The sequence below is a fragment of the Colius striatus genome, chromosome 1, assembly GCF_028858725.1.
Source record: "Colius striatus isolate bColStr4 chromosome 1, bColStr4.1.hap1, whole genome shotgun sequence".
NCBI lineage: Eukaryota > Metazoa > Chordata > Aves > Coliiformes > Coliidae > Colius > Colius striatus.
Genome location: NC_084759.1, coordinates 125,740,543 through 125,763,465, shown reverse-complemented (window position 1 = coordinate 125,763,465; position 22,923 = coordinate 125,740,543). Strand labels below are relative to the sequence as shown.

The 22,923-nt window shown below is 37.9% G+C and overlaps 1 protein-coding gene across 1 annotated transcript in view; it reads right to left on the bottom strand.

The window, feature by feature from the left end:
• The window catches only part of MPPED1 (metallophosphoesterase domain containing 1), a 65,884-nt gene that overhangs the window by 20,756 nt on the left and 22,205 nt on the right, over nucleotides 1–22,923 (bottom strand). The window contains exon 4 of the mRNA XM_061988785.1: nucleotides 9,573–9,798. Within this exon, the coding sequence (XP_061844769.1) occupies nucleotides 9,573–9,798 (226 nt within the window). The remainder of the gene's footprint in view (nucleotides 1–9,572; nucleotides 9,799–22,923) is intronic.

The following is a 22,923-nucleotide window of genomic DNA, read 5'->3' as shown; positions in this document are numbered from 1 at the left end:
AGCTGAGAATCAGCTCCATGTAGATCCGCTCCAAACTAGTTAGCTATTTGTGTTTCTCTTGGAATATTGCCAAAGGGCTCATCACAGTACCCAACTGTGTTTACATCTTTGAAACATCCTGAAATTGCTGCTGTCTGAGACTACAGCCCAGACTACAGATAGAACTGGTAGTCCTTTTGTTCAAGGAAAAAAATGGGAATAAAAGAACCAAAACAACAAAAAAAGCACTTTAAACTTTAAAATCAGCTCTGTCTCATAAAATTAAACTTTTGAGCAAATGTGAAAAATAAAGAGAAAACTGCTGTGGGGGATTGCAATTTCACTCTTGTGGTTTATGAACTGCAGGAAAGTGAAGCCAATTCCCTGTGGTGAGATTACAGGTCTCCTCTTCTATAGGTCTTAAATTAAAAACCAGATGAATCGAAAGTGAGCTAGTTTACTGGATCAGAAGATTCAATTATTTCTGCTAAGTAACTGCATGTGAACTACTTCCTTTTAATAATACACAACTAATAATTACTGCCCAAGAAAAGACTTTTTTTCTACCAAGCTAATTAAACTAAAGCAATATATTTTTTGACTTCTCCTGAATTTAACTAAAGCTAGAAACACTGCAACAAAACAAGTAAATGCAAATCCCCACTCACACATGGAAATACAAAGCCACATAATGTGTTCAGATGTTAAGAGAAACAGGAGTTGCCCAAAAAAAATTATGTGAAATCAACATAATTTCCAGTCTGTATTCAGCACCCATACACACAAAGGCAGTGTCAATTTATGTCCTGCACACTTGTACAGACACAGTGGAAGAACACAACTACAAAACAGATGCAAAGCATCTTTGGCTGGAGTAAGTGCATAAGCTCAACTCTGCAAGAGGGCACTGTGAAATGTGTTAAAGAATTGATCCCTAACACGCAAACATGCAGAGCCACCAAGATGATCAGGGGACTGGAGCATCTTTAAAGGTCCCTTCCATCCCCTACCATTCTATGATTCTACGATTCTTTGAGGAAAGGCTGTTGGAACTGGGGCTGTTTAGCCTGGAGAAGAAGAGACTGAGGGGGCATCTCATTAATATTTACAAATATCTAAATGGTGAATCTCAGGAGGCTGGGTCATCACTTTTTTTTGATGGCATCTAGCAACAAGACAAGGAGTAATGGGATGAAGCTGAACACAAAAAAGTTTCATTTAAACATAAGAAAAAGCAAATTCACTGTTCAGGTGAGGAAGCCCTGGCACAGGCTGCCCAGGGAGGGTGTGGAGTCTCCTTCCTTGGAGTTCTTCAAGACCTGCTTGGATATGTTCCTATGTGACCCGATCTAGGTGGACCTGCTTCTGCAGGGGTGCTGGACTAGATGATCTCTAAAGGTCCCTTCCAATCCCTACCATTCTATGATTCTATGTACACATAAGCAGCATGTAAAGGTGTTTCACTTATTGGTTTTCCTCTATTGTGACTATTCTAGGATTGAACTGTCCCAGACTCTTCAGCCCTGGGCAATGTTGAGAAGAAATTTTATTTGAGAGAAAACACTTTCTGAAATTTCTTTAACCAGAAAAGAAAAAAATATACATACATTCTAAACTGCTGTGAATTTTTAAAAAATCATGTGGGAAACAGAAAAATAGTATTTCTCAGGATCACATAACTAGAATTTATCACATTGCTCTGATTTTGATGATATTTATGGGCTACAATATGTGTAGGTAAGTCTACCTTATATTTCACTTACATATCCATTGTAGAGTTTAATTAGTTAATAACAACTATGTTCCTTCAACACAGTATAGAAAATTCATTCGGAGTCCAAGAATCTTTTATTTTGACCATACACATCTTTTGTCAGCAATGCTAATGATTCCTGCAAATTCACTTCAGTCACTTAATTTGTACTGCAATGTTCACTGAAAGGACCTCTTCCCAATTCAGTACGATTGCTCACATAAGCAATAGCATCTGTATACCTACTGTCTACTGAACGGAACTCACAATTCCTGTATTTCCAAGTCATGAAGAAACCCCACTTTCAAAGATATGTTTATCATGTGAAATGTACAAATTGTAGCAAAGTACCTTTAGTAAAACAAACAAAAAACCAAAAAATTAGGAGAAGAACAATCGTCTGATCTGTTTCCGATGTTAAAACAGTCAGAATGCACTCTTAAGCCTCACTTGCTACTGCTGGAAAATTTTTCACACTTCATAAGTTCAGTATCTTACATTTCTCCTCACTGCTTTCCCTGAACAGCTGAATTTAATAGATCAAAAATCATTTTGCAGGAAAAAACATTCTTATTATCTTTCATATGCTGCAAACTTAACTACAGTGTATTGTAATGTTAAGTGTTTTTAGAAACAGCGTTTTCCAAGATGGAAAATGGTTTCTGGTAAGTATGGAAGAGGAAATAAAAGCACCACTCCAGCATTCTATTCAAATACAATTAAACTTGTATCTATGTGCCTCAGACTGTTAATTAATATATTTTAACAGCATGATTAATTTTGCTTTCTCTCTTCTAAACACGTTTCTTTTTCCTATACATCTGTCACAGCTTACCTAACTTTTAATGAATGCCTGAAATCTTCATCATTCATCATCAGCATTCTAACCACAGTAATGTAGCCACATCACTTAGGCTTAGATGCCAAACTTCTCCCCAAAACTTCTGAAGCTCTACTTAATCTGTTTACAAGAATTTTAGAGTGCTATTTTATTGCTTTAGAAAACAATACAGAAGGGATAGCACTTGAAGTATTTTTATTTTTATCTTCTGAGCAAGTGATGAGTGCAGAAAGAACACAGGAAGATCAGCTATTTTAAACTTCTAGTATGATTTTGTCAATAACACAAATTTTTGGCTCCCTAAATATTTTAGTCATTTATAAGGTACTGAACAAGCTTTCTGCAGTTTTGAAAGGGACATAAGAACTAAGAATCAGAGTGGTCATTTTGAGGCAGAAGTTATTATTTTCTGTGAATTTTATAGGGAATGAAACCTACAATGTAACATTTTGCACTGCTGCTGTTACTCTGTCTAGAAGCCACACTCCTAACTTGGGAGGTATATTATGTTAAATGAAGTCAATATTTTATTTTAATGCAGTTTCATTTTAATTGATGTTCACCTCAATGACTGTAAAGATTTGTACAAGGTCTGGGAACGTAAACATTAGATGATTCATCACTGTCAAAATGAAAGCGTGTTCCTCTCATGAAATGAATCTATAAATCTTTGCTACATTATTTTACTGATGGAAACTGAGTTCAGTGAGGAATGAAAGATACTATTACAGCTGTTCTTCAGAAGATGGAAGACGAAGGCAATGAAACGGAGACCTAGGGTATGGGTGGCCTGGAGTCAGGGTGGAACAAAAACAAGTCTGCTTCATTTTGTCCTTTATATCCTCTTTGAAACTACTCCAATTACACAGGAAAGTTATCAGTTTTTCTAGCCAAAGTGCATATGTGTGCACACATGCACACACACATGGAAAACATCTAAGAAGGAGTACAACAAAGCTTTTGTGATAAAATAACAAAACAGAAAACAAATCAGATGTTAGATACCTATAGCTAAGCATTACTAGTCACACTGGGCCATACAGCCTGAGTAAAGAAACTCAGCTATGTATTGGAATAGCACAGTCAGCTGCAGTGCACCAAGAAAAGGGCCAACACGGTGGACAAATTTCCAGCCCTCACACCAAAGTCAGATGATGACTTGGAGAACAGCTTTCCCTGTCAAGGCTGCTGAGCTGAAGGTTGATACTCACTAATGCAAGCTAGAGATTTATGTCTTTTACACTGGAAGGAGTTTGGCCATCTTCTCTGACATAGCCTGAGCTCACTGAATGGCCCTGACCCCAAATGCTAAGCTCAGTAAAACCACTCTTGAATGGAAAAAAAAACCTCCCCACATACACACCACTAGCTTTCTTCACTTGGTTCCCATTATCTGAAAACTAATGTTGTATGAGAGTTGTTGACCCGTGTATAAACATGCGAGGGTCACATCCAATCGATGTTCCATAGGGAAAAAGCTACAAAACCCCTAAGTCCAGCCCAGACTCCTGTCAGTTCCCAACAAATGGTCACAAATATCTTTCTAGGCCGATGTTAATCTTTGCTCTCCCCTTCTTGACTGGGAAATGAAAGTTTCTGAAAATCCAGAATGCCTACAACAAAAGAATGAAGGAGGAAATGAGCATACATAGACACTAGAAAAAACTGTAACTCTGTAAAAAGAAAAATGTGGTTCTGTTTCACAGGACTAGATCCTTCCAGATAATCAAAGCCAAGCAAAATTCCACTCTCTGGGTAATGAGTCTGGAGGCAATCTCATCCTAAAGGGCTTCTTTCAGCTATCCAAGACAATATGTCATTTAGAATAATGAAATTATCATACTTTTCACAAGAAGGCTTTGATTGTCCCTTCCTTCCTCATATTGTGGAAAAACAAAAAAACCACTAAACAAAATAAAATGCTTTTGAGTCACCTTATATGTCCATTTCAGAGCAGCAGGACTGAAGTCTCTCCTACAGTTGTGTACAGCTGCTTAGAAGCATTAGGGAAATTCAGTGTCCACGAAGATGTTTTCCTTCTGCCACTTGCATCTCTTTTCATATGTGAAGTAAATGTGTACTCTTACCCTGCCATTTGATGCACAATAATCCACCTTTTAATACAAAATGTCACTGGAATTCCTGCCATTTTCCACAAGATCAGAGCACATGCACAGCACATATGTTCTCCTGCTGATGCACACCTTTTCTATAATTTGAGGTAGGGGTCCAATATTGGACATTGGGCAAACAGCCAGTGCAACCTTTTACAGACACCAACTGATTATAGATCAGAGGTCAATTCATTAATCTTCGGGTATTAACACATTAGTCACTGCATGCAACAGGAGAACGGTGAGTCAAGCTACTTACTGAGTTGTAAAAAACTTAGCATAAATGAAACATGTAGTAGAGCAGAGTCCATTACTGGAACCTTGTGCAGCAGAGAAGCAGATGCAGCAACACCCAGCATCACACATGGAAGTATGAACCTCAGAAGGGTGTTCTCACATTGATACAAAAATGTATGTGCACCTTTATAGGCATTTATTTTTACAGAGCAATTCTGAATAATGGCTTTAAAAGGAATAATATATAGCTGGCTCATTCAGCAAGCACAGCAGATCTGTGCATTGAACGCATCAGGCTTTTCTGTGCAATACAGTGTCTTATTGTGCAATTAAAACCTTTAGTAGTGCAGATGCACATGTGGATTGTATAGTCTATCTTAATTCCAGCTGTAGCTAACATTAAAACTCTTACCTGCAAAGTTCTAACATATTGTGGGGCTAATGAATGATAATAAAAGGCTGAAAAATCTCAGTGAAAAACACTCACTAATCAGTTATTAATATGGTTCCATGAATGACATCATCCCAGAGAGAATAGTCCGATGACACTTCTGCTTCAAATCCAAATTCAAATTTCCACTATTATCTCAGCTTCCTGACTTCCAAATCACCTGTCAGGACCACTTACTGTTTGCCACGAGCTTGATATCAACAGCAAAGCTACTAATTACAAGGACTTTGTTGATACCTGTTTATTTCAGTTGTCAACACTGACACCTAGCTCTAGTTCCATAGTGGGACTGACAGAATCAAAAAAATCTTGCTCAAAATGGACCTTTGGAAATCTTTATTCCAACCTACCACTTGCCACCACTAGATCTCATCAGCCACGACTGTCTGGCCATCTTGAAAATATCTAAGGATGGATACTCAGCCACCTTTCTGATGTTCCTGCTTGCTGAATTTTTACTTCTATTTTATGATTTTGTACATTACCAAAAAAATATACTAAATCCCTCTGGAAAATGGCTTCATCTTTGGGAAGGCTTAGCAGTCAAAAATACATTTTATAGAATTATTATATTAAAATATTTGGGCTATTCTATCTGACTTTTCTCATAGCAGTCCAGAATACATTAGCACGTTTAAAAGTACTTTCCAGTTAGAATCTTTCCAATTTGTAATAAATGCTATTGAGGAATCAAAATCTCATATCCTGATGAAACCAGAATGCACCTTCCTGAGCTTAGCTTTTTAGGAAAAAAACCCCATGGTGTCCAAGCTTTTTATGGGACAAAAACCCAGTTGGGCTACACTAGAAGGGAGCATGTTTCAACCTGATTGAAGTTCATCCCCACCTGACAACTAACACTGTATGATGCACTGTCAAAAGCTTCATCCCTCTAGGCCAAACATAGCCACCCTTAAAATTCAAGATTGATCTGGACACGTTTAACACCTTGGTATTCCCACATTTTTTTTACAAAGTGAGTTTTTATGCTCCTCTCCCTCATGATCTGTATGGATATTCTGTGGTCCAAGACACTGGTGTTGTAAATACTAATTCCCCGACAGCAGTTTTCGTGCGTTGCAGCTTGCATTTCAAAATGGCTTCTCCCAGCTTGATGATAATATTGGCATAATTAACATCTAAAGCAGTTAAATGTTTGTTAGTGAGTAGAGGCTCAATGTGGAGCACGAAATCTTGCCCTTGGAGCCCAGGAGAGTTAAAAGCATTGGTTTCTGAGACAAAACAGTGTCCCATTTCTTCTGTGCAATTAAAAATAACCACTGAGTTTTAGATAACAATAGAGGTCAAAATACCCAAGTGCTATTAAAATATTTAACCACACACAAAATGGTACATATTTAAAAGGTCTTAGAGACCGGCATGTTACGCAAATCAATCAAGGTTGCACTGTTTATTTTGCAACTGAAACATCTTAAGCAGAAGTACCATCTAATGACATACAGGCCATATATAAAAATGCAGATGGCTACTGGTAAACACACCAAGTTAATGCTGGTTGGCAATCACTCAGACCTTACTCCAGCGTTCTCAAAGTACTTTGCAACTATTGATTTGCAACCTGTTTTATAAAGGAGGGATATCTCTAGCTTGCACTTATGTTACAAAGGGTGAAATGAGACAGAACATGTCAAGCCTGTAACCAGAAATGGAAAGGCAGGATCTCAGGCCCCAGTCTTTTAATTTCTAGATAGCTCACCTCCTTAAATAGTCATGTATAGACAACAAATAAACTGTAATTGGGACCATTCAAAAAGCTAGATGCATATTTTCAGGGATGGAAAATAAAATTATTTTAGGATAATAAATAAGCAACTGTATGAAATTGAGCATTCTCACTGAGTTCTGAGATCTTAAAGAACTCTAAATTTTGAAGTCTTGACTAGGTTTGTAAGTATTTTCTAAAGGACTGGCTTCATGATGCAAGGGCAAAAACAGATTCACCATGTAATGTTCACCAAGTTCTGTATTTTTTTAGAGATTACATTACTATAGCGCAGAAAGAATCCCAGATGCCCCAGAGCAGCTTTGACAAACCTCTCTTTTCAGGGTGAATGAAGTATAGACACAAAAAGAAATGCTAAAGAACATCAGTGATCAGTAGGCACAGACTTGTACTACAGCTTTCAATCTAACAGGCAGCTAGTTTAACCCACACAAAATAGCTGTTTCTCCTCCTAAGTTTTCTGGCTGGTGGGCTGGCTGATGTGATTTTGTTACTTATGCATCTGTCGTTCTGAGAGACTAACAAAGGGTGACCTATTATCACTATTATTGTTGTTGTTGCTGTTTCCGCTGGACATGACATCAATCAGCATGGAGACTTCATTCAGTATTGCATAATAACAAGAAAAGAAAAACAGTTTGGCTGGAAGACTTTTGAGACCTTCTCTCATATGGAGTAAGCAAAGGACCTTACAACACTCATCTTCTAGGACCATAAGGGGGTGGGAGATGAGTTAGCAACACTGTGAAATGCGGAGTGTGGAAGTTTAGATATAACCTGTGGATGTATAAAAGATGGAAAGCAATCTTTTTCATGAAGAACGGGTCACCCCAAATAGATTAGACAACTTGTGCAAAATGACAGGATTAGCATGCACAGGGAATGCAGCAGCTCTGATTTTACAGAAAAATTATTTATGGTTTAGTGAATGGACAAAAGTTTTCTCAACAGATTTTTATGGATCTAATCATACACAGAAAGTTCAAATGGTTTCCTTAGACTCTACTTAGTGTTACTTCATAGATAGTGTTTTGCTTTCATTTAATTTATCTAGACTTTAATGAGACTTTTGGTACTTTACTGCCTGGAAAATTAAAACTGACATTGGAAATATGGTGCCTGGTTACAGATATTGCAATGAAGATAGGAAGTTGCCAGACATATTGTAAACAGAGCATAATTACAGTATTTACAGTTGAACATCAAACTGGGAAGAGATGCCAAGTGGCATTTCTCAGAAGTTAATATTGGGACTGATACCATCTAATATCTTCCCTAATAATTTGGAAAAAGAAGCAAATTGTACATTGATTTAATACACAGACACAAGAGGAAGACGAACTACAACACAGCAGGTGGGTATGTCGATAAAAGCCCAGAAAGATCTGCAGATCTAAGAGGGAGAAAGAGAAGGACGCATTTAAGAGGGAAGTTATTTAGTGTAGACAAATGTAGAATGATAAGCTCAGAGAAAATTAATACCCATCTCAAGTAACCAAATGGGAAAATGCCAATTTTCATTAAAAAAAAAAAAATCCAAGAGATTTCACAGTTTATTCACACTAAAAATTCACATTGGGGTATATGCATCAAGTTTGACAAGTGGTTTGCTACATTCCAGTCTGATGTGAGTTTAAGAGGAAAAATAACAGATTCCCTTAAAAATTTGCCTTTTAAAATAAATTTTTACTTATTTTATATGTATACGAAATGCTCATAAAAGACTGAATTTACAGTCCTGTTGGTGGAAATAACATAGTAGTAATGTAACATAAGTCAGAGACCCAGAAGCAGCACACGAGGTCCAAGGTGGAGGTCAGGAAGGGAAAACCCATCTGTCTCCAATACTATCAAGGAGTTCTAAGTGTTCGCTCTATGCAGGAGAGCAAACTCCATGAAACACTAAGTTGCTACTGACTTCTTGGCTTTAGTTTAGAAGCTGAACTGTACCTTGAGGAAATCTATTACTGTATAAAAAGAAAATAGGATTCGGAGGGATATTTAAAGATACAAATCTAAACAAAAACTGAAATAAGCTTGCTGAACTAAATGACTACTCTACACACTAATGAACCTTAAATATTATCTGCAGGATGGAAATTGTCAAAAGAATGTACCCTTGCAATAAAACTAACCTGTAATTACATAAACTCACTAAGTACAGAAAACATATTTTATCACACAAAAATCCCCTACATGGACTATGTTAGAGAACTGCTCCTGGCTGAGAGTTTAAAAAGCATACTTTTTCCCATAATTATTTGGTTAACAATATCCATAGTATATTATTTTGTCACAGGAATGATTCATTACAAGAAGATATAAAAACTTTATCACACCGAGTATTACTTCTCGTCCTAACACAGCAATCCAAATATAGCTGAGGCGTGAGAAATGGCTGATGTGATAGCGATCAACAGTATTTTTTTACGTATGCTTAAAAACCTGCTTACCAAGGGGAGCCATATATTCTGAATCCTCTCACCGTCACTTCAGAGTCTTGAAGATAGATGCAGTTTGTTAGAAGAGACTGTACATTTTCATAGCTCTCTGGCTTCAGCTTAGAGACAGAGGGGAAATAGTAAAAGTCCTGCTTGATTAAGTCAGCCATGAATTCCTGGTCAAAGGTCAGTTCATGATTTCCTGCTATCACAATCTTGTATTCATAGGGCAGGCTACCTAAAACAGCGAGAAACAAACAAATTACTTGTTTTATGGAAAACCTGGTAAAAGAAAACAGACTCACAAACTATTATTGCTTACTATGATCCGCTCTTATATTTGAAACAATCGAGTACATAGTTACTATGTGTTACTATAATTCATGGTGATTTCAGGTAAATGACATTACTACCTTTTTCAGGGCACACTATGATTTAGCATGCTTATGTGTTGAAACTACTTTCAACTCATCAACCTTAAAAACCCATCTGCAGACTTCTGTTCTACTATTTGCTTCTAGTTAATTGCCATTTGTGCTGCAAGTATCGCTTACTGTGACAGCGATGATAACTCTTTGACAGAAATTAGGGTTCAAAGAAGATTGGCCGTAAAATAACATCAGCTCTCTCCTCCCAGAGCTGTGGTCTTTATAAGCCTGTGCTGCGGAAGGCTTACAAGTTCAGAACTTGAGTCAACCAGAGAGGTCTGCTGTCCTCTTTTCCCTGACATTTAGATCAAGCCATCAAGCAAGACAGGGACTGGATTTAGCTGGAAAAACTCCACATCCCACAGAGAAGTCTCGCAGTTTGCCTCTATCCCATGTTTTTTCCTGCTCCATTTTCTCAGTGACTTCCTTAGATCCACGGGCTATAATTTAAAGTGACTCATATTCAAGAATATTTTACAACCCATATTTAGTGAAAAACCTTACGACAACCTCCTGCTGAAGGCAAGAACATATATGCCCACACACAGATTCTTCCTGAGAGCAGCACTGCAGCAGAAAGTTTCCACCTGACTCCATATTGGATTCCCAACTGGATTCTGCCCTTGAGAGCAGGCATCACCCATCTCAAAAAAGCTCAACAGAAAATTCTAAGTATATCTGAGAGGAAATAAAGACAGAAACTGTGGAAAGTTGCATCATTAGCTTTCTTTCTGCACTACTAATCTGCATCAGGATGAAAACATTTAGAACAGGAGACTGGGAGCAGAAAGAAGTATTTTATTGAAAATGAGACCCACCTTGCATAGCAGCAATCTTGTTGAGTTTTATTTAAAAAAAATGTATTGTTGATAACATAAAAACCTTTAGCAACTACCCCAAGCCTAACCTAGAGGCAGGATATTTAAGAGAATGTAAAACACCGGTCAATACTGAGCTGCAAAAGTTGGCATGAGTAGGACTTAAGGCTATAATACCACAGTGTGATTCAGAGTTATGGAAACAGAAGACAGAGAACAATGCTAACCCAGAGAAGATGTCACATGGCTGAACTCATTATTTGCCAAATGAAAAGATCTAGGTAACTCCGAAGTAGAAGTTTCAGACACTTTAAACTCCAGTATTAGAAAAATTGATTGCACAGGTTCCGGTTTTTCCTGTGGACCCAACATATATGTGCCTTTAGAATATTTATTGAGAGAAAGTCCTTGCAGATATTTATAATTACGTGTTGAATGTTGGAGATTCAGTTATTTACCTAAAAGACTACTTGAGATGTAAATTTTGTTATGTTTGCTTCTGAAACATTTTGCATTTTGCAGACGCTTGCTCCATCTCTACAAGTTTTCTGAGCGTGTGCACACACACAGAGAAAAGTTTAACATGTTACATGCTACAGTATGTACAGGCATCTACAGGCCTTAATAAATCCTGTATGTGGCACTATTGTTAACAATTCGATTTCTGGTCTGTTTTGTAAATCTTTTCCAGCTCATCTGATCCATCTATCTAGCAGCCAAGAACCTGTATGAGCTGGTTATAGTTGTTGCTTCCACTAATGTATTTATGTCATGTTGCTGTCTGTGGGTGTTACTTAGGCAAATTAGCAAATTACTCTAAATGTACAGTTACATTTATTATAGTGGCGGCCAGAAGCGCTGCTGTAGTTACAGGTCTGTCAGCTTTTCAATTAACAACTGTGTTTTTGATGACTTTGCAGCTCATTTTTTTCCTTTCATTCCATACCAGGCAGCAACTTGCTAAACCTATTTCCCTCTTTTTGTCTCCAAAAACCTTCTATACCCTTATTTTTTTGCTGATTGCACAGAAATTTAGCAATATTTTATTTAAACTTTGCTCCTTAGAAGACTTCAGAATATGCTTTACTTTTTATTCCAAATGATCAAGATGCCAGTTGAGGGTTTGCAGATGAAAGACTCTCAGCTATCAGACTACAATATTGATTACACATTTCCAATCTTACCTGCTACAGTGTAATCCATCCATACTTACTAATGCTCGCTCTAGTTCATACGCAGAAATCAACACTGAATGCTAAACATCTCTTTGCACTAAAGCATGGTCTTTTTACCACTGATCTCAGAGGCACCAACACTACCTTACTGCAGTAGGGCCACAGCACAAGACAGTGTGTCAGCGCAATCCTAAGAAACATTGAATGTTTCAAGTGCCTTTTATTGCATTAATATCCACCAAACATTTGTAATATTTGACCAAAATTTCCCTGAAAAAAAAGGTAAAGCAGCAACTACTTCCTACTTCTGACCTACAACTTCTTACTCTTCTTTTTTATGTGTGATTATTTAAACTGTTCTGTATTTTCTTACTTTGTTATGTCTTTCCAGCACAAATACATGGTTTTCCATCCCTAGGTACAGACTACTGCGCAATTTGTAGCCTTGGTTCAGTCCTCAACTAGGACTGAGATCTTCTCAAGAGCACATAGCCTAACAGGTGTTACAGTGCTGTGTTTCTATATGTGTCCATGGCTTTAAATAGTTACTTTTACATTTATTATCTTTTGTGCCACCAACTCTTCATCAGAGATAATTCAAACACTTCCAGGTTGACCAGTTTGTTCCCACACCTGCTAGTGAGTGCCAATAACGTGCTGGGAGGATGGGCAGAAAACACCAGACACATTCCCTGTTGTTTGTTAAACAACCTGAGCAGAGAATGTTGAATTCCCACTCATGCAGCTCTTCATGGCTTCTTATAACTGCATTTTGCTAGGAAAGATTCCTATCAAAGACAGCAGTGGCTACAACATACCCACTGACACGGGTTCCTTCTGTCTTCTGTTTACAGGCTCCATGAAAACAAGCTAACACCTTCATTTGCTGAGCTGTTTTCCTTTTTTCTTTCTTGTCCAAAACAGCCATACGTTAAACATTGTTTCCTGAATGCTCATCCATCTGGTCACCAATAGTACCACTAGAACAACCTTGAGCATATCAAGTGTGGCTGACAGCCCTGAGAGAACAGTGAGGGGTATACAACCCTGGTGGTACCTTTTCAATCCTCTCAGTGAGGGAGCTCAGTGCTCAAGTGGGAGTGGATGCATCCCACAGTCAACACGACGCTGCACGGCTGGTGCTACAAACACAGCTCCAGCTTCTATGACTATGGGACCCTTTCTGAAGAACAAGGACTGCTGCACAGGGATGACATTCTGCTGCCAAAACAGGGCAAGAATGTCTCTACCAACAGGTTCACTAATACAGTGTGAAGAGTTTTAAGTTAGGTGTGTTGGGGAAGGGTTGTCATGCTGTGAAGAGAAGCATGAGGTGCAATGAGAGGGAAGAAGACGATACACAGTAAGAACTATACTATAGCATCTCTGAGATGATGGAGATGTGGTGAGACAGCTCACCTCACTAGAGTACTGCAACAGATAGACATAGGCACAACACCTGTCTATCACGGGTCTATCACTCTTGAAAAGGATTGAAGATGTTCTCAATGGCTGTGAAAAGGCAAATGCCCCATCCATCCTCAAGAAAGGCAAGAAACAGAATCTGAGGAACTACAGATCATCAAGCTTCACATCAGGCCTGGGAAAATTATGGAACAAATCTCCCACAAAGTATTTTTCCAAGCACATGAAGATCACGAAAGTAATTTGGAACAGCTATCATTGTTTTAACATGGGTAAATCGTACCTGACTAATGCAATTGCCTTCTACGAGGAAATAACTGGCTCTGTGGATAAGGGGGAGCACTGGATGTTGTTTGCTTGATTTTAGCCTTTGACACAATCTCCAACAGCAGCCCTATAGCCAAATTGGTGAGACAAGCATAGATGACAAGGTGGGCCAACTATCACCTTGAATATTGGGCTCACAGAGCTAGAACTGAAGTCCACGGTACAAAGTCTGACAGCTACCAGAGGCATCCCTCAGCTAGTGATGCGGGGATCAATACTGCCTCCCATCTTTACCAACAGCATGGATGATCTGATGGAGTGTGCTTTCAGCAAGTTTGCAGACAACACAAAATCAGATGTGGGTGTCTGAGGTTCCACTCATGGAGGAACTATGTCTGCTATTCAGAGGAATCTCCAAAGGCTGGAAAAGTGGCCTGACAGGAACTTAATAAACTTTATCAGAAGCAAATGCAAACTCCTGCACTTAGGAGGGAGTAGTTTCATTCAAGAAGACTCAGTAGTGTGTCTTTGTGGCAAAGACAGCCCACCACATTTTGGCCTGTATTAGTAACAGTGAAAATGGATGAACAAAGGGAGTGATATATCTCCTCTATCTAGCACTTGTGAGATGACACTTTGAGTGGTGTCCAGTTCTGGATTCCTCAGTAAAAGGAAAAACTACTGACAAACTGATACAAGTCTAGCAGAGGGCCACTAAGATGATTGGAGAATGTGGCATGCAGTAAGAGGCTGAGATCCAAGTCTGTCCAGCCTAGAGAAGATGAAGACCTTACTGCTGTCTGTAACTACCTGATCTCAAGAGAAAGAGAAGGCAGAGTTAGGTTCTTCTCATAGGTGCACACAGATACAAGAAAATGAAACAGACGCAAGTGGGAATATGGTATACGGAAAGAATTTTGCCATGGGGATGGTCAGAAAGTGGAACAGGTGCCCAGAGCAGCTGTGAAATCTCCACCCTTGGAGATACACAAAACTCAATTCAACGAGGCTCTAAGGAGCCTGCTCTGAAAAGGCCTGCTTTGAACAGGAGGCGGGCCTCAGTGACCTCCAGAAGTCACCTCCACCCCGTGTGATTGTAGGTTTCTGTAAGTCTACACTGGAAACCTACCAAGATTTATGAAGAGCCTGCAACAAAGGTGACGAAAAGTAAAAACATGTTGTGATTCTAATGGAACAAATCTATGGTGGACAAAGCAATTTAACAGGACTACAGAGCAAGTTCCATTAACCATGGTCTCAGTTTCTTATACTATCCATTTGGCAAATGAGTAGGATTAAGTACCCAACTGTTAGCCAATTAACATTTGACGCTACCATATGGCTTTGCTGGTGGGCAGGTAGCAAACTTGGTATTAATACAGAACCTCTATGTTACAAAGATATTAAAGAAAATTTATGCCTGTCAAAGGAATTTGCACACATCCAGGACAAAACTCATTCCCCAGCAAAATTAAGGCAGCAAGCATGTAAGAAATAGATCTGCCCTTCAGGAGTGCCAAGAAACACATGCAAGAACATATGCTATGAGAGACAAAGATGCATTTTCAAACCCAAAAAAAAAGGAAAAGTTATGAATTCGAGGGAAAGTTACTTTTTTTTTCCTGATCTTATTTTGACTAGTCAAAACAAGAGAAGTGTTTTTGCTCAAAGACCAGGGATGTCCCTGTTCTTGGCACCTGAGAAGCTTCTGATAAAATACCCCTATAACCTGGAGATGAACTACAACTAGAATTGTTTGGAAAAATTTTACCTAAACAATTTTCCATATTAAAATTATTAAAATATCACTTGCATGGAATGGTATATATTTGGAAACTTGTGTAGTGATTCTGACATTACCAAGGAAACAAAAAGAAGAAAAATATCAGTTTAAAATATTTAGAGGTGAATAAAAACTTCAATTCTAAGAAAAATTTCATTTTTTTCCTATAATGTTTTTTTTTTCCTCCTATAATGTCCAACTTGCAAGAAATTAAAATTATTTTTCTCCACAATCAACCTCTAACCACTTCATCCTACTGGGTTTGGAATCAAGAGAACTGTTTACTAAATTCTGTTAGAAACATGCTGGCTGCAATTCAGTCCTGGGCTTCAGGGCGTTCTCTTTCAGGCCACATCCAACATTTGCCTTCTGCCAATTTACAATGGGGCTCCAAGCTACCATTCAATCTTTCACCATTTCATTCTTAACATGGGATGACAGATTTCTCCCTTTTCTGTCCCCTCTGCTACACAGTTCTTCATCTTTCTAGCCTCATTTTCCCCTCTCCTTTCCTTCTTCTAATCTCCCCCGCTGTGAAGAAAAAGGCAGGAAACATTATCTTGCGCTTAATTTGGCAGTTTTAGCAAAGGGTCTATTTTCTTACAGAAACAAAACTTGTAGAAGCACAGTGCTTTAGACTTCTATATGCTTGTCTCCCAAAATCACTCTGAAAATGCCCAACAGATTCAAAAGTCATTTACTATATTCAGAAGAAGAGTAAAGGCCTCAAAGGTAATTATGCTCCTTGAGTTTCCTCAAAGTAATTTTTAAGACCAATGCCCAGTCTGAAGAAGAGCCTTCAAAGGAATGAGACACCTTATGAGACACCTAAAAACCCACAAGACGTCTACAAGACGAAATCCAAATAAGCAACAGTTGTTCTTCTCCAAGAACAGCTCATCGTACAAAAAATTCTGCCCTAAATCATCTAAACCAATGTAATTTATTTTAATTTGTGATTGTTTTACTGTCAAAAAACTGGGATATTGTATTTAGCTTATACATTGTCATCTCACTAACCTCTTAACTACATACATGGAGTTTTGTCAGCTATGGAAAGCCCTCCTCAGAAAGTTTCTTACCCTTTGTTTGCTTAGTATAAAAATCTGACAGTAGTTCTGGTAAGTGTGTAAGAATATATATATTGTTTATCCAGTAACATCTCTGTTTATATCTCCTTTATATATCCTTTCATTACTGTAGATTACTAATTAAGAAAATCATCTGAACATCTAATTTTTTGCACATTTATGCAGTAGTTACGAAATTATTACAGCAATTCTTAACTTCTAAACTACAGTAGGTTCTTTTTATGATGAACATAATTTTTACAAAACAACTTGAAATGCTGGGGAACTGTTACTTGAACTACACACTGCATAAAGCAAAGCACTGAACAATGTGCCTTTGTTTGCTACCTCTCTGCATTTAATTTTGTTCAAAGTACAATTCTGTGTGCTCAAAGGTTCATCTTGTTCTATCAGCAAGTTTTCACGTCTGTGAATTAGATCAACGTTGCATGTAATTCAAAAGGAAATGCATGTTTATACTCCAGGTTCTTCTTGTACTAAAAGGTTGGACATCTTTGTCAACTTGTGACCTCCTTTGCAGCTTACTATTATTATCAGCTTGCAAGTTCTCCAAGATAAATGCAAACTTGTACAAGCAGATGTGCTTTTTTTCTCTCCTGGTATTGTACTGTGCAGAATTTTTAGTGTTCATTAAAAGCAGTGACAATCATGTAAGTGCCCACTTAATGCTTTTTCCCTCTCATTTCAACCTTTTAGAATACAGAAGTGAGTGATATAGTCAAAAGACTGCATAACTGTCTCAGATTGCTTTTTAGCATCTCTTTGACAGTTCTGTGTTTAAACACTGGGGCTGATGTCTGGGAAATTCACATTAACATACTTTTTGTATGGTGTGTAATCTGGAATAACATTGTAAATGAACACTCCCTCCTAAGTCATCTGTAACCTGCTAGCTTTAGACATTCTTGCATTGTAAAAGCCAGTAATTATATCAAACACTAAACCAGCAAACACATACAGTACTGCTCACATTTGCAAAACAGAGCTCTTAAATAAAGGCAAATAAAACTAAAAGGTATCTGAGTGTAGTCCATCTTAGGCTCTTTGATATACTGTGCTTTATATGCACCCCTTCACGTGCATAATAATTGGCCAAAATTACTTCTAAAGGAAAAGTGGCTTCCTTTTACTCCGGATTATTTAATTACCCTGTAATTATGCAGAATCAACCCAATGCATGACACAAATCAGACCATTAGGGTGGCTGCAGTGAGTCATGCCAAAAGATTATGTAGTTGTGTATCCTCTGTCCACTAGTGGTCAGTAACAGGTGACCAGAATATTGTACAACTGCAAGGTTTGCCTTTATGCACCCTCCTTTGATGTACACCCTTAGACTATGGCAAATTAATGGTTTGAGAACCACCAAGTACATGAACCATGGGATCCATGTTTCTTTTTTACTTCCTGGAATAGTTATATTCTTAAATAATACACCTGCCTGAGGGGACAAATTTCTACATTTCTACATCTACATTCTTTTCTTCCCTCTAGAATATTCTAGTTTTGTATCTGGGGACAATGAAAGGAAAGGAGATAGAGAACTGAGTTAAAAAGTAATGATTACAAATTATTTGAGACTTGTTGTATGGATGTCTTTGCACGCTGACACAGATTCCTATTCAGATCCAGATCCCACAAAGGCCCTTTCAGTATCTCCCAGCTGCCACCTTCGGGAAAGGAAGACTATAAAGAGCTGTGTGTCATGTCACTGTATGAGGTGCACAGCACTGGTAACAATGTTTAATGTTTGTGTATAGTGCTTTGCAATAGGTGTTCAAAGTGCTGTGCTGAGGATAATTAATCCTCTAACACGTTCCTGTGGTAGGTGGATCAAGCACCATTTTCACAATTTTACAAGGGGGAACAATAAAGCATCTGTCATATCTAAGAGGACTAACTAGAATTTGGTTGCCTGTCTTCCTCAGGCTCTTTAAAGGTATCTCTGACACATCCAATGACAGTTCACAGAATCATATTCCAGATCTTCCGTTCTCTGATTGCTCTTTCCACTTCCGGGCTGTACCACCTTCCTGAAGCCGCACTTGTCTGCTTCTTTGGAATAAGACTGGATATTTTCACTTACTGGCTTATTTGGGGATCAGGGATCTCAATATTTAAGAAAATCACTGGATGCTTCTAGGCAAGTCATCTCAGAGACTCAGTCATGAAATTTGGCTACTTTCCACTCTACTAGTGGAAAGTAGGAACCTCAGTATTAGTACCAAGTGCAAGAAATCCCCCCAAAACATATGTGTGTTTCAAAGGAAGGAATGAAGGAAAAATCCTTTAGCACCTACTGCTCCTACAGCTTCAGCAGCTTCTCACCACTAGCACGGGAGGAATACCTGGAAAATAGTTGTTCTGAGTCATCCTCCCAATGTAAGGATGTACCTTAAATACTTCCTGAGACTCCTGTCAATGAGTTTAAGATTCAGAAGTCTTCAAGACATACTAACTCCCCAGCAGCTGAGAAATACCTGAAGGTTCGCTGCAGTGCATTTTTCTCTGCTGTACTGTCTGAGTCCTAGATGTACAAATGAATCTAAGCCATCACACATGTAACAAACGCAATAAAAACCAACACTTTTTTTACTATGCCCAGTCTTTTAAAAATGACATCTGTTCTAAATCCCTACACAGCTCAATGTTTTTCACTGCATTTCCAAAGCCATTCTTTTGTAAACAGATAATTAGTGCTTAAATACTTCTTTCAAGGGGTTTCTACATTAACATAAAAATAGTGTAATTACTGATGGTCAAAATGGCATGACTACAATTCAAAAATCCTAATTTCTTTTGCTGTTCTGAAGCTGGTTTTCTTTCTTCTTATCTAGTTTTAAATGTATTATTGAATCTAAAAATATAAAATACCTGTAAAGTAAAAGTGAAGTTAAGCCTAATATTTCAGGCATTTCTGAAGATCATTTTTGTTAAGAACTTAAAAGTAAGGATAATGTTTATTGATAAAAATTAGTTGATTCTTTTCTACTACCCAATAAGAACAATAATTCTAGAAGTGCTAGTTACAACAGCTGGGAAGGCATCTTCACTCTAAAACACATATTTGTCTGAAATAAAATTATTGTCCTTTGAGCTGAATCTGCCCAGGTCAATTTCTGAAGTACATGTCAAATAATTTAATTATTTGTGTGTGTGTGTGTGTGCATGTGTGTGTGATTAACATTTTCAGGAAAATACTCTGAAGAGCTAATTATTATTTTCCACTACAATGCAAAGCCACCTTCTGGTTTTTTATAATTTAGCTTGAACTTGAATTTCAGATAGGAAGACTGTCTTTGACATTGGAAAATCTGAAGCAAACACACTGAAACAAGGGATATTATAAAATGTGTTAGTTTAAGTAATCTTTCCAATCCACGCACTGAAGAGAATTCTGAGAAAGAATATGGAAGTATGTGTTGCAGCTTATATCACAGATCGACTATTTAGTTAAATTTCCAGGAAAGTAACCCACAGTCTCAAAGTGATAGTGGGTCCTGAAGCATGCACAATTTAAAAATGATATTACAGATTTGAGCAAAGGAAATTACAAGAGCAACTGAGCCAAGCAGGCAATTTCCAGTGCCAACAATAAGGGAGATAAAAAATAAGAGACGGTTTTAGAGTCATTACTTGATGAGTGCACTAAAGCTGGACATGTGTCTTTATATTTGTCCTACAACATATTTCATTTATATGCAGGTAGAGAACAAATAACAAAAACCAAAAATAATGAAAAAGCTGAGGAGAGTGCATAGTAGGCTTAAAATATCTGATGATATAATCTAACTTATCGAGCCTGGATTACACAGAATCATAGAATGGTTTGAGTTGGAGGAGACCTTTAGAGATGACCTAGTCCAGCAGCCCTGCCACAGGCAGGGTTGTTTTCCATCAGATTAGACTGACTGAAGTCTCATCTAATTTGTCTTTGAACATTTTCAACGATGGGACATCCACAATCTCTCTGGGCAACCAGTTCTGTGTCTCATCACACCTGTTGTAAAAAACTGTTTTCTACTCCCAGTTTAAAACCAGTGCCCCTTACCCAGTCACTACAAGTCTTGGTAAAAAAAACCTTTCTTCATCTTTCTTGTAAGCCCTCTTTTATATATTGAAAAGCTGCAATAATGTCTCCCTGGAATCTCCTTCTCTCCAGGCTGAACAACTCCAACTCTCTCACTCTTTCTTCCCAGAGGAAGTGTTCCATCCCTCTGCTTATTTCTGTGGCCCTCAACTGTTTTAACAGGTCCATGTTTTTATCAACAATTCCCCCAAATTATTTTTGGCTATTTCAAGTGCTGTCACTAAAATCTCCTGGACATATTGGAAAATTAGCATGTGTTCAATCAAAGCTGCAGTGTCATGCATTCTTAAAATGTCGTTAGAAAGTTTTGTTGGCCTCATGGCCTTCAGTTTGGCCCTACTGTACGACATATATTTTCTACTACTTTTTTCTAATTCTTCAAAATTGGATTTTCAAATCTGGAAGAAAATACAGTCGGAGAAGAAACCAGATTAAAAAAAAAAAAAAAAGATTAAATACAAAACATTAGAAAGGTCAATTCAGGAGAAGAGGGAGAAAACTGACCAGCCTGGCATGGTTGGTAAGCTTTGTAAAATAACTATTCTTCCCTTTTCCCCTTAATTTTCCTAGCTAACGTGAAAAAAGGTAGCAAAAAAGAAATCTGACTTGCAAAAGTACATCATGATACTGCATGACTGGACAACAAGGGGACAGATGAAACTGAATATAAATTTATGCAGAATAATTCAAGTGCTGGAAAAAAAATACCAACTACAGATATACACTGATGGGTTCTGAACCAGATATTACCATTCATGAAAGAGTTCATAGAGTTATAATAGGCAATGTTATGAAAATGCCATATTATTGTCAAAATGTCACAATCGAAAATAAAAACCAGAATAATCACAACACTAGGAAAGAGAACACAAATAGGATAAATCATGTGCAAGTCCTGGTTTCCCTATTTTTAAAACAATAAGAGAACAAAGAAGTACAAAGGGTGACACAGATGATCAAAGCCGTTTAAGGACTTCTAAAGTGTTTTCAGCCTGAAAAATATCTTAAGGGCAGATAAAGGAAGAGCCTAAAAATTCTTAAGCAGAATGAAGAATTATGTTGTTCACTTGCCTCTTCCAGTACAAAGAAATACAAAATAAATCTAGTAGATGACAAGTTCAAAATAGGCAAAGTTCTTCAAGCAATTCATATCACATTGTGGAACTATAACACAGGATTGTGTTGGCACTCAAAACTTGCACAGATCCAAAAGGCAATTAAAAAATTCAGAGAAGAAAAATATACATATTAAATACAAAGTAATGCTGTGGCTCAGGAAATCGTAGCAGAGAAAGCTGAGAAAACATGCAAATCCAGTTATCATCAGCGTTTAACTTCCTCCACAGAGTTAGGCACCAATCTAGCGCTAGTAAAACCTCAAATCCCTCTCTGGGAAGAGGGGAAGGGGCTTTAAGGAAAGTGAAGGAAAACAACTGATTACAAAAGCACTCAAAGTGAAATGAAACAGAGAGCTTTCAGGGTGTGTAAAACTAGGTGACCAAGGGGTAGACGAAGCAGTGCACCTGGGCTGCTGGCCACAAAGACAATACTGGGCTGGAAAGACGTGTATATCTGAGATGTTACAGGCCTTCCAGTGTACCCACATACAGTTAGCTTAAAAAAGAGAGAACATATTTTAGGGTATGACTCAGCTAGCCAACGTGCCTCTATTAGTACAACACTTGAGCATGTGCTCAATATAACCATAAGGTCCACACAAGTTAATGATGTTAATGTAAAATACACTTTGCATCAGACTGGCACAGAAATTTTATGTAGAGCAGAAAAGTAAAATCTGAACTTGCTAAAGGGCTTCCTGAAAAGAAAAAATTGGCTGATAGACCAGAGTGGCACAGACTCGAGAAGGTATGATGGAACAGAAAGCTAAAGGATATGCATAAAGACACAGTGGAAAAGAAGGAGTGGGATATGTATCTAGTGCCTAAGAGGAAGTTGAGATCAAGAGAAGGTGTAACAAACAAATAATTCTATTGTTAATTCCAAAGCGTAAACAAAGTTATAGTCTAATAATGGAAAAGACATGGGCTTGACCCAGAACAAAATAACTAAGTGGGAAGGGGAGTCTGGGATGAACGGATAGACAGGAATAATTGGTGGCAGTGATGGAGGTATAAGTCCATGTCAGTCAAGTAGTTTTTTTCAATAAACTAGTAAAATGTTAAGAAAGAAGGAAAAAGCTGGTGAGGCTGTGAAAGCTGCAAAGTCGTGGAAGGCAGGGGAAGCAGCTATCTAGAAAAATCAAAACTGTTGGAGACCAGTGCCTTT